Source organism: Carassius gibelio, chromosome B23, assembly GCF_023724105.1.
Source record: "Carassius gibelio isolate Cgi1373 ecotype wild population from Czech Republic chromosome B23, carGib1.2-hapl.c, whole genome shotgun sequence".
Lineage (NCBI taxonomy): Eukaryota > Metazoa > Chordata > Actinopteri > Cypriniformes > Cyprinidae > Carassius > Carassius gibelio.
The window spans coordinates 26,883,294-26,896,713 of NC_068418.1; the positions used below are offsets into that span (position 1 = coordinate 26,883,294).

The following is a 13,420-nucleotide window of genomic DNA, read 5'->3' on the forward strand; positions in this document are numbered from 1 at the left end:
CAGAGACAAGGGAGAGGGGAGGTCCCGTGCACAGGCCCCTCAACCCATCATCATAGAGGGCGAGGAGGCTTACCAGGTCCAGGAATTGCTCGATTCCAGACATCGGGGTAGAAGCCTACAGTATCTGGTCGACTGGGAGGGGTACGGTCCAGAGGAACGCTCATGGGTAAACTTGGAAGACATTCTAGATCCCAATCTTGTCAATGAGTTTCATCGTCTACATCCTGGTAAACTGGCCCCTCGACCCCGTGGTAGACCCCAATGTCATGGGCCTCCTCGCGCCAGGAGAACAAGGGGGGGGGGGGGTCTCTGTCATGGAGACGAACCCCGTGATTCCCTCTACTGGCCAGCGGAGGGCACCCTCACCTGAGTACTGACACACACGCATCCATTCATTCACTTACACTGATAACACTACACTTCCCATAAGCACCGTCCTTGGACTCTGATCACCTGCACAGGTGATCGTCATCAAGACTGTGTATTTAAGCTGGACTTCCACCACAGTTCAAATGCGAAGTCTTGATTTTCTGTGTCTGTCATTTCTGAGCGTAATTACCCATGTTTGATTTCCTATTACCGATTCTGCCTGTTATCTCTACGTACCCTTGTTGCCTGCCCACCGACCCCTTGCTTGTTACTGGATTACTGATTCTCTGTTCTGCCCTGTTGATATTGCTGGTTCCGACCATTGCCTGTACGACTACGAGCCTTTATAATAAAGCCTGCTTTATGGATCCTATGTCGAGTTCTGGTTCATTACAACTGAAACCTGGCTAAAACCTTATGATTACATTATTTGAAATGAGTCCACCCCCCAAGATTACTGTTATAAACATGAGCCGCGTCTAAAAGGCAAAGGATGCAGGTGTTGCTTCAATTTATAACAACATTTTCAGGATTTCTCAGAGGACAGGTTTCAAGTATAACTCGTTTGAAGTAATGGTGCTTCATATAACATTATCCAGAGAAACAAATGTTAATGATAAATCCCCTATTATGTTTGTACTGGCTACTGTAAACAGGCCACCAGGGCACCATACAATTTAGCCATACAATTTAGTTCTGGCTGCAGATAAAGTTTTAATAGTTGGTGATTTTAATATCCATGTAAATAATGAAAAAGATGATTTGGGATCAGCATTTATATACGTTCTGAACTCTATCAGGGTTAGACAACACGTTTCAGGACCTACTCATTGTCGAAATCATACTCTAGATTTAATACTGTCACATGGAATTGATGTTGATAGTGCTGAAATTATGCAGCCAAGTGATGATATCTCAGATCATTATTTAGTTTTGTGCAAACTTCATATAGCCAAAATTGTAAATTCTACTTCTTGTTGCAAGTAAGGAAGAACCATCAATTCTACCACAAAAGACCGCTTTTTAAGTTATCTTCCTGATGTATCCAAATTCCTTAGCATATCCAAAACCTCTTTGTCCATAGTCCAAAAACTATGGACTCTCTCTTTTCTAGCATTTTAAATAGCGTTGCTCCTTTACGCTTAAGGAAGGTTAAGGAAACCAGTTTGACACCATGGTATAATGATCATACTCGCACTCTAAAGAGGGCAGCCCGAAAAAATGAAAAACAAAACTAGAGGTATTTCATATTGCTTGGCGGGAAAGTAACCTATCCTACAGAAAAGCATTAAAAGCTGCTAGATCCGATTACTTTTCTTATCTTTTAGAAGAAAACAAACATAACCCCAGGTATTTATTCAATACAGTGGCTAAATTTACGAAAAATAAAGCCACAACAAATGTTGACATTTCCCAACATCACAGCAGTAATGACTTTATGAACTGCTTTACTTCTAAAATAGGTACTATTAGAGATAAAATTGTAACCATTCAGACGTCAGCTACAGTATCACATCAGACAGTGCACTATAGACCCCCTGAGGAACAGTTCCGCTCATTCTCTACTATAGGAGAGGAAGATTTGTATAAACTTGTTAAATCATCTAAACCAACAACATGTATGTTAGACCCTATACCATCTAAGTTCCTAAAAGAGGTGCTTCCAGAAGTCATAGGTCCTCTTCTGGCTATTATTAATTCCTCATTGTCATAAGGATATGTCCTCAAAACCTTCAAACTGGCTGTTATTAAGCCTCTCATGAAAAAACCACAACTTGACCCCAAATAACTAATTAATTATAGACTGATCTTGAATCTCCCTTTTCTGTCCAAGATACTAGAACAGGTAGTATTCTCATAATTATATTCCTTCTTAGAGAAAAATGGTATATATGAGGATTTCCAGTCAGGATTTAGACCGTATCATAGTACTGAGACTGCTCTCCTTAGAGTTACAACTGATCTGCTCTTATCATCTGATCGTGGGTGTATCTCTCTATTAGTTTTATTGGATCTTAGTGCGGCGTTTGACACAATTGACCACAACATTCTTTTGCATAGACTTGAACACTTTGTTGGCATTAATGGAAGTGCATTAGCATGGTTTCACTGCTATGCTGATGATAATCAGCTCTATATTTCTTTGCGGCCCAGTGAAACACACCAATTTGAAAAACTAATGGAATGCATAGCCGATATAAAAAACTGGATGACAGGTAATTTCTTACTGCTAAATTCTGAAAAAACAGAGGTGTTGATTATAGGACCTAAAAACTCTGCACTCTGCACTCATGCATTTGTAAAACTGCATTTTTCCATCTCAAAAATATATCTAAATTACGGCCTATGCTCTCAATGTCAAATGCAGAAATGTTAATCCATGCATTTATGACCTCAAGGTTAGATTATTGTACTGCTTTACTGGGTGGTTGTTCTGCACGCTTAATAAAAAAACTACAGCTAGTCCATTCTCAAAACTCAGGCAATTTGATAATACCTAGAATAGCAAAATGAACTGCGGGCGGCAGATCCTTTTCCTATTTGGCGCCTAAACTCTGGAATAACCTACCTAACATTGTTCGGGAGGCAGACACACTCTTGCAGTTTAAATCTAGATTAAAGACCCATCTCATTAACCTGGCTTACACATAACATACTAATATGCTTCTAATAACCAAATTCGTTAAAGGATTTTTAGGTTGCATTAATTAGGTAAACTGGAAGCGGGAACACTTCCCATAACACCTGGACATGGACCTGTACAGTATTTGCCACAGTATTTAAACCATTTTATTTAAATGCTTCTGCTGGTGTTCAAATATAGTGCAAATATTCAATGAAGTCACCCAATTGACATTTGTTATCATTATATCAAATTGTTATATTTATCCATTTATGTTTAAATGTATTCATTGTAGATGATTTTATACAAAGGAACATAAAACTCGAAAATATTCAAAAATCCTCAAAAAATATTCATAGTCTACAATGCCAAGTGAGAGGAATAAAAAAAATACACAGTAATGAAGGAAATTAATGAGACACAGGTGAACAACATAATTAGTAACTATAGTGACGGATAAGAACATACTGAAAAAACCATGATGACCAAGCAAATCGAAAGGAAACACAGGAAACAATGAGATCAAAATGACACCAAAACCAAAACTGAACATGATATATATATATTAGAGCATCTTAAATATTTTCCACCACAGCATCCGTTTAGAGACTCCTGTCTCATATCAAGTTGCATGTATTACAATTATGAGTATATTTGCAGTCATTTTAGATGAAGTTTACTGAACATATTAATTTCAAAAAAGTAAATGTATGTGCTTAGTACTAAATAACATCCAAAATAATAATAATAATAATAAAGTAAAATGAAAGAAAACACAGTAAATATTTGTCTCCATCACCTCATGAGTCATGAAACTGAATAATTTAATTTATCTTAAATAAAAACATGACAGAAGTTCAAACAGACATCAAAGATTTTAAATGGAGATGATTTGTGTCCAGTAACAGAAAACTTCATTGTCGTAACTATGAAATATAAATTTTTAGTGAAGCTGATTTGAAACGGTATGTATTGTGAAAAGAGCTTTACAAGTAAACTGGAATTTAATTTATTTTAATCAAGTCCAAATGACTTTCGCTTTCTGAACTTTCATAATCTGTTATAAGACTCACTGTAGGTATATTATTATATTATATTATATTATATTACTGTAACAATTTACAAATCTCCATATTCATCGGGAAGAAGGAGGCGGGAACCGGCGCACAATCAAAACTCATTTTAATATCCAAAAATAAACACAAAACAGCGCGTCAGCCCCTCACGGCGACTGACGCGCATAAATTAAAAGCAAACACATAAACTAATGTCCCAGGCCTGGTCCTCTCTCGTCCTTCACGGTCGTCACTCCAGTTTTATATCCTTCCATCTCCTACGTGGGACTCGATACTAGCGGTGGGGCTCAGGTGTAGCTCATCTCCAATCACTACACCTGGCCTCACTCCTCGTTCCCACGCCTCTCGGCCCCGCTCCACTCGCCACAATTATATTATATTATATTATATTATATTATATTATATTATATTATATTATATTATATTATATTATATTATATTATATTATATTATATTATATTATATTATATTATATTATATTATATAAGTCTCTTACTGGTTATAAAGTACATAATGAACATTTTATTTAGTAACATTATCCATTAGATTTCACATGTATTCTGAGTACTTTGTGATTACTTTATAATTAAATGAATAATTTACTGGTATTGTGTGAACATGTAATCCATAAGAAAGTAACGGTCCTCTAAATATTGGCATATTAAAATTTAGTGTAATCTAATTAGAAGTACTAGATGCATATGAAGTTGTTTTCTTCAGTTTCAGGGCGGCTGATCCAGCGAGTATCATTCTTTCGAATGACTCCGGATCTGACCGTCTTATCACATTCGTCCAGTCCAGTGTCATAACCAGAAGCCCACTGATCATAGCACACGGTCTGACCGTTGACCCAGAACCAGATCCCCACTGTGCAGGAGTGACGCAGACCCAGCCACACGTGATCAGAGAGAGCGCTCGAGATCACATTCTTCACCCGCTTCTGCATCTGCTCCGAATCCACCGACACCAGGTCCATGCTCATATTTCTGCAGTATCTCAGAGCTTCAGTCCACGTCTTATTCTCTCGGATCAGAACCAGTTTATCTGGAAACAAACAGAAAGTGAAGCATTTAAACACAGGAACTCATATGAAGAGTGTTGAGTTAAAGCAGCGGAGTTTCTCAAACAGGCTTCCTCAGTTTATGGAAACTAAATAATTAATGAAAAATGTATATATTTAAATGAGGCTGCACAATTAATCAAAATGAATCTGAAGTCATGATATAGCTTTAGTGTGATAATCAAATCAAAGTCTGATGTGTTGTGTTTCAGAGTGAATCATGGCACTGTGTTCATTTACACACGAGCAGCTTCTAAAACAGTGCTTTCAGCGTCTACATTCACATTAAATACTGCTTCACATTAACACTGAGTTTAATGAGCATTTGAGAACCCAATGTGTATAAACCCAGTTTACTCTATTTACCCATTTGCATCATTTCCAACTTTTTTTGTGGACAGTAATTTACAGCTTTCCACTAATATTCACCAAAACTAAAGCATTTGAAACTGAAGAATTTAAAACATCATTATTAGTATTGTCACTTGTAGTGTGAAATAAAATGATTTAATTGTAAATGGCAGTAAATTAACAACAGTAATATTTGTTTTAATGTTTATAACAAGAGTTATTTTATTTGTTTATCTGCATGTCTTATTATAATTAAATGACATCAGAGAAGCATTTTGTTAAATTATTGAAACATTAATTTTAAGACTTCAAGAAATACTTTCACTGACAGAAACTCTGGGAATTGCTGGTTAAAGGAATAGTGCAGTCACACTGTAATGATGAGAGAGTTTCTGTAGTTTAACAAGTAGATGTTCAGCAGCTCAGATGATTGATCTACTCACCATCATAACACACAAAGAGATGCTGAACTGAACAACGCTCGTCTGTCCATCCTCCTTCATCACTGATACCAGTTGATGCACAGATGCTTTTATTGCCATCTCTGCTATTGGGCTGACCACTGCTCCAGAGAGGGGATATGAAGTTGCTGTTGTCTGACCAATTCCAGGATCTGTGCAGACCGATCCAGGCTAATTTAGATTCTGCTGAAGTTGAAGCTAAAGTTAGGTTCTGGTTTATGATTTTCTTTATCTGATTATTCTCCGTCTCATTCCTCACACTGGCCAGATCTGTGTGATTCTCTCTGCAGTGTTTCTGAGCATCTGTCCAGTTCTTTTGCTCCTGTACAGGGACGAATCCTTTACTGCTGCCTTTAAAAGAGAAAAACATATGTCTCATATTGATTTAAAGAATTAAATACATGTTCTTTCTCTTCTTATTTACCAAGAACGAAAATACAAATTAAATTGTGGTTCGTTGTTCAAGTATCAAGTATTTTAGAACATTTCTGTTTTATTCACATAATCAAGTCACATTTATTTCTGTAGCATTTTAAATGAAATAAGTGTCAGTGTTACAAAGTTAATCAATTACTCAGAAACCAGTTCAATTCAGCTAAGAGCAACTTTAAAGATAATAGAGTTAATTAATAGTGCAAAGTTCATCAGATATGAAACATACAGCTGATCTCACCATTATAGCAGATGAAATGTGTTTGGGTAGCACAGCTCATATCATTCCATTGTCCATCACTGTTCATATAAATACAGTCTCCATCTCCATTTGGTTGTGTTGGATCCCACTTCCTAAACTGAGACTCATCTCCTCTGTAGAAGTCAGAGTAATTCAGAGACCAATCCCATGCGTCCTGCAGCCCAATCCAGACACGGTCAGCACTGTTCTCTCTCTGTAGGAGCTGATTTATATCCTTCTGTTCATTCATGTCATTGATAGACACCAGATCTGTGTATTTCTCTCTGCAGTATCTCTGAGCTTCAGACCAGTTCTTCTTCTGATTCACAAAGTGATACTGACGCGGAGACGAACTGACCACGACTGAGGAGAGACACATTCACACAGATCTCACTCATTATATCCACACTGTATTTCAAGAGCTCAGAGTTTCAGTATGTGTTTGATAAAGTGCTCTGAATGGTGCTTTTGTACGTTCAGTGTTTCTACAGGATTTGGTGAGACTGTGGAGCTCTAGAGGAAGAACACTGAGTGCACTTTAAAGATGAACACATGAATGTGCTGCATTTCCAGAGATTTGATTTTCAGTGACCAAACTGAATTCTTTGGATCATCTTGAACTTGAAAGTTGGCTCAGATCTCTTTTAGTTGTGACAGCACTAACACTAACTATCAGCACTAGTACTAGTCAAGCACTCACCTGTGAGCAGAACAGACATCAGTGTGATTCTCTCCATTTCTGAGGGAAAAACAGAAATCAGTCTCAATAAATGAAGCAGACGCTGAACATCTGACCAGATCCAGAACATCAGATCATGTCATTTCTGCTTTATCATTGCTTATTAGATTCTACATCAGTCATAAATACACACATGAAGCTCCTGAAGCTGATGTGTGACACGATTCAGTGTGAAAATACACTGAAAATACATAAAATCTAAAAAATAAATAGTAATTATATTGTATTATTTCCAAATTACAATTGTAGCACTAGACAGTTACCTATGGCTATTATTTTACTAATTCAGTTGTCTGATTGATTTTAGTCTCAGGCATTCAGAAATAACACAAAAGAAAACTAAACAGTTTAACAACGATAAAACCATTTTTTGTAAGGGCTGTGATGCCCACATGTTTTTTTATTTTATTTTTTTATTGAAGAAATCTTTGTTGTCACAGTTGTTTTGCAACAAGGTGGGCAAAAAGGAAAGATTAAGTGGATAATTAAATTAAATGTTTAATCGATATTAAAAGAACTTGATTCTCCTGTGAGTCTAACAGCAGTTGTTTTTTTTCTTGTTCTAAAATAAAACCATCTGCTAAATGACAAAATGTAAATAGAATTTAAATGTAAATAACAAAACTAAATATAAAGTCCCGAATCAAATAAATAAGTAACACAAATAAAATCAAATAAAAAAAATAAGGCTATGAACTTTTCTAAAGATATACTTTCCCCTCAGACATGCATTCATATAAACTCCTAGCTCTACATGAATTGTGTTTTTTTTTTTTAGCTTCTCAACTGATTTGAATCATCAAACATTTTAATCAATTATTAATGGGCTCTCAGTTAATCATTACATCCCTAGCAGTAACCAGGCCTTTGGCTCCTGTTGCAAGTATTTGTAATATGTAATGTACATAAATAGTTTACTTTGTATTACATTATATATTTTAACAGTTTTATTCAATAAAACAACTTATTTATTAATTAACCAATAATCATTGCCGCATTGTTTTATATAATGCATTGTAAGTCATTTTAAATGCTGTTTTTGGTTTGGTCTGATTATATTTTCAAAAAATAATAAATATATACAGTGGGGCTCGAAAGTTTGGGCACCCTTTGCAGAATCTGTGAAAATGCGAGTAATTTTCAAAAAAGAAGAGAGATCATACTAAATGCATGTTATTTTTTTTTATTTAGTATTGTCCTGAGTAAGATATTGTACATAAAAGATATTAACATTTAGTCCACAAGACAAAAAAAAAAAAAAATGCTGAAATTATTAAAATAACCCCACTCAAAAGTTTGGGAACCCTTGGTTCTTAATACTGTGTTCTGTTACCTGATGATCCTCGACTGTCTTTCTGTTTTGTGATGGTTGTGCATGAGTCCCTTGTTTGTTCTGAACAGTTAAACTGAGCAGCGTTCTTCAGAAAAATCTTTAAAGTCCTGCAGATTCTTCAGTTTTCCAGCATCTTTGCATATTTGAACCCTTTCCAGCAGTGACTTTATGATTTTTGAGATACATCTTATCACACTGAGGACATTTGAGGCACTCAAACACAACTATTAAAAAAGATTCAAACATTCACTGATGCTCCAGAAGGAAACAAGGTGCATTAAGAGCTGGGGGTGAAAACTTTTGAACACGAGGAAGATGGCCAAATTTGTCTTATTTTGTTGAAATATAATTTTGTTCCATTTAGTTCTGCCCTTCGTAAGCAACAGAAGATACTTGTATGTTTTCTGGTACACAAACTAAGTACAATTTACCTTGATCTTCAATTTCCAAAAGTTTTCACCCCCAGCTCTTAATGCATCTTGTTTCCTTCTGGAGCATCAGTGAATGTTTGAATCTTTTAAAATAGTTGTGTTTGAGTCCCTCAAATGCCCTCAGTGTGAATTGTTTTATTCTGCACATTCCTGCTTTTAAAGCCTCAAGAATTAAATTCACACAGACATTATGAACTAGTATTGCAGTGATGAGTGAATTATCGTAAATGTTTTTATTATTATTATCATTTTAAGTTAGACTTTACCTTTATTTCCTTATTTTGCTTTTATAATAACTCAAATGTGGAAAATCCTCACATTCACCAGTTAAACCGTGATCAGTTTAATATAATGTGATATAAACACTGATAAATCAATCATATTATGATCAATGTAAGGTTATAACTCAGAGTTTATTACCTGTAGATGTTGTGCTTCAGGTGTGTTTGTGCTTCTTCTTCTATCAGAACAGACTGATATCACTGATTCTCTCTCTTTCTGGTTTTCCTGGATAGAAAAACTTCCTTCTGTGGTTTGCTTGCTTCCTTATCCCCCCCCCTCCCCCACTGTTTAGCACTAAGGCAAAAGCACTGAATAAAAGTGTGTTTGTGTGTATGTGTATGTGTTTGTGTGTGGGTGTTTATACAAGTGGAAAGACAACATCTAAAACACACACTGTTTATTATATTACACTTTATATGTTTGCATCTGTAGATTCAGATTCCAATACGTATCTTCAAAAGTTTATTCCCCACTTCAGCACCACTTACAAACCCCAAAACGTTTATTCCTTTCTATACTCTGAAGGTTTTTACAGAGGGGTTTGTTCATATTTCATTCAAACTGAGTGACATTTGCAGTATTTGCTGTATTTTTTAACCTGACTTGATCCAATTCAGATCTATTTTCTTGTAAACTGAAAGCAAAGCAGATTAGTGCATATTTAAAGGGTTAGTTCACCTAAAAAAAGAAAATTCTTTCATTACTTACTCAATTTCAAAGCTGTAATTCTGTGTTCACACCAAACGTGAATAGAGCGTCTGGCGCGAATGATTTCAATGTTAAGTCAATGTAAAGACGGGTTTAGGCGGAAATTCGCGTGTCTAGTTTTGAGTCACTTTTGAGTCACGATTCACATTCAAGTTTATCGACCCGCGGCCTTCCCACCGCTATTTTCCCCCAATATACAGCTACTTTTCGCTAACAAGATAATGTGATTATTCAGAGGACGTTTGCAGGAAAAAGTGTAAAAGCCTCGAATGCTCGATCAGCATCAGCCATCTTGCAAACAGACAACCGCCTAGCACTTGCCCCTCCCAGAAGAAGCAGATTTCGCCTTGGACGTGCGTTAATTTAGCTTCAAACCTTTTTACGTGCGTCTATTTCACTCTAGATGCGCGAATGCACTCAAAGTGTTCAAGTGGCAAACTAGATGTGGTAGACGTGAATTTGACGCTCTATTCGCGTTTAGTGTGAATGCAGCATAAGACCTTTGTTCATCTTCGGAATAGCTTTCTGACCCTCCATACACAGCAACACAACAGAAAAGTTCCCAGCTCCAGAACCGTAACAAGGACATCAGTAAAATTGTGACATCTATACTGACATGCAACAGTAATTTATTTATTATGGAAAGTACCACGACGCATGCGCATATGGGTCCCTGTTTGTAAACAAGGCATTTGTCTCTCTATACTCTTGATAATGGCGGAAGACAGTCAATTGGAGGAAAATAATTGTTAACACAAAGATAGTCCAAAATGGTTGGAGTATGGACAAGGACTTTTAAGAGGCTTAAGAGTTTCTATACCAATGGACAAACTGGATGAAACATTAAGAGGGAGAAGAAATCTGTTGCACACAATGCAAGACAGTGAGTTAACAGGACTATACACATTAGATCGTGCAGGGATCGTGTTTGTGACCGATCTTATGAGAGACACGCTAACATCTCTGACACCACGCAGAAATGTCATGGTGCCAGAACTGGAAGTAATAACTACATTAAAGAATAATAATGCACATTTAATCAGATATAACTGCACTCAAAGATTATGAGATGCATAATTTGAATGCTTGGCCAAAGAGATGAGTCTTTAATCTAGATTTAAACAAAGAGAGTGTGTCTGAACCCCAAACATCATCAGGAAGACTATTCAAGAGTTTGGGAGCCAAATGTGAAAAAGCTCTACCCTCGTTTAGTGGACTTTGCCATCCTAGGAACTACCAAAATCCAGCGTTTTGAGACCTTAAGGAGCATGATAGATTGTAATGTGGTATAAGACTAGTTAGGTATGCAGGAGCTAAACCATTTAGGGCCTTATAGTTAAGTAATAATATTTTGTAACTGATACAGAACTTAAAGGGTTAGTTCACCCAAATATTCAAATTATGTGATTAATGACTTTCATGTCCCTCGTGTCGTTCCAAACCCATAAGACCTCCGTTTATCTTCAGAACACAGTTTAAGATATTTTAGATTTAGTCCGAGAGCTCTCAGTCCCTCCATTTAAAATGTGTGTACGGTCTACTGTCCATGTTCAGAAAGGCTATAAAAACATTGTAACAATATAGACTCCATAATTATCGGAAAGAAGGAGGCGGGAACCGGCAGACAATCAAACAGGAACTTTAATTACAAAATGAAGACAAAACAGCGCTTCAGCCCCTCACGGACGACTGACGCGCACAAACAAAATCAAAACACAAAATAAAATCCAGGCCTAGTCCTCTATCCTCCTTCACTGTCGTCGCTCCTGTTTTATATCCTTCCATCCTTCCATCTCCTCCATGTTCCCACGGCTCAAATATCTTAAGCTGTGTTCTGAAGATGAACAGAGGATTTACGGGTTTGGAATGACATGAGGGTGTGTCATTAATGACATAATTGTAATACTTGGTTGAACTAACTCTTTAATAGATCGACATTGGGGGCCTCATATTGTCAAATGTGTACATAGAGGAGTGAAGGAAGGGAACCGCTGCATTTTTGCTTTGAAAAACGCAAGATAATTTAATGGAATTTACAAAAAAAATGCAAAGTCTTCATTTTATTTTAACTCTTTGACTTGAGCACTACGTTTCTGGATTGCCTGAGCGTTAAAATGAATGGAGGTGGTCTGAGTATGGTTCACTTTTGGGTTCTTTTAGGGGGGGTTGAGTTCACTTGTTTGTTCACATATGCGAGCTGAACCGCTCCAAGAGCATTTGCAGGGCTCAAACAAACTAGGTGTGAAACTTTTTTTCTGCCAGCATTGTATTTATTTGAAGGTCCTGTAGTTTGCCACAATAAAGAAGTATCAGTAAGCACTATTTTAATCACATTTTAACCTTCACCACTTCATTGAAATGCTTCTGCTGATGTTCAATGAATATTTATTACCATTATATAAAATCATTACATTCATCCATTTATGTGATATGTATTCATTGTAGATGATTTTATACAGGAACATCACACTACACTAAATTACAGCCTATGCTCTCAATGTCAAATGCAGAAATGTTAATCCATGCATTTATGACCTCAAGGTTAGATTATTGTAATGCTTTATTGGGTGGTTGTTCTGCACGCTTAGTAAACAAACTACAGCTAGTCCAAAATGCAGCAGCAAGAGTTCTTACTAGAACCAGGAAGTATGACCATATTAGCCCGGTCCTGTCCACACTGCACTGGCTCCCTGTCAAACATCGTATAGATTTTAAAATATTGCTTATTACTAATAAAGCCCTGAATGGTTTAGCACCTCAGTATTTGAATGAGCTCCTTTTACATTATAATCCTCTACATCTGCTACGTTCTCAAAACGTCCTTTTCCTTTTCCTATTTGGCGCCTAAACTCTGGAATAACCTACCTAACATTGTTCGGGAGGCAGACACACTCTTGCAGTTTAAATCTAGATAAAAGACCCATCTCTTTAACCTGGCTTACACATAACATACTAGTATGCTTTTAATATCCAAATCCGTTAAAGGATTTTTAGGCTGCATTAATTAGGTAAACCAGAACCAGGAAACCTTCCCATAACACCCTATGTACTTGCTACATCATTAGAAGAATGGCATCTACGCTAATATTGGTCTGTTTCTGTCTTATTCCGAGGTCCCCGTAGTCACCAGATCCAGTCTGTATCCAGATCAGAGGGTCACTGCAGTCACCCGGATCCAGTACGTATCCAGACCAGATGGTGGATCAACACCTAGAAAGCACCTCTACTGCCCTGAAAGACAGCGGAGACCAGGACAACTAGAGCCCAGATACAGATCCCCTGTATAGACCTTGTCTCAGAGGACCAGGACAAGA

The 13,420-nt window shown here is 36.8% G+C and overlaps 1 protein-coding gene across 2 annotated transcripts in view; it reads right to left on the reverse strand.

Moving 5' to 3' along the window:
• LOC128011426 (macrophage mannose receptor 1-like) overlaps window positions 1-13,420 on the reverse strand; it is a 95,475-nt gene that overhangs the window by 19,035 nt on the left and 63,020 nt on the right. Inside the window, exon 2 of one of the 2 annotated variants that reach the window (XM_052593794.1) lies at window positions 7,314-7,352. The exons of the other annotated variant lie outside the window; for it this stretch is intronic. Within the exon in view, the coding sequence (XP_052449754.1) occupies window positions 7,314-7,350 (37 nt within the window). The 5' untranslated portion in view covers window positions 7,351-7,352. The remainder of the gene's footprint in view (window positions 1-7,313; window positions 7,353-13,420) is intronic. 2 annotated transcript variants of the gene reach the window in all.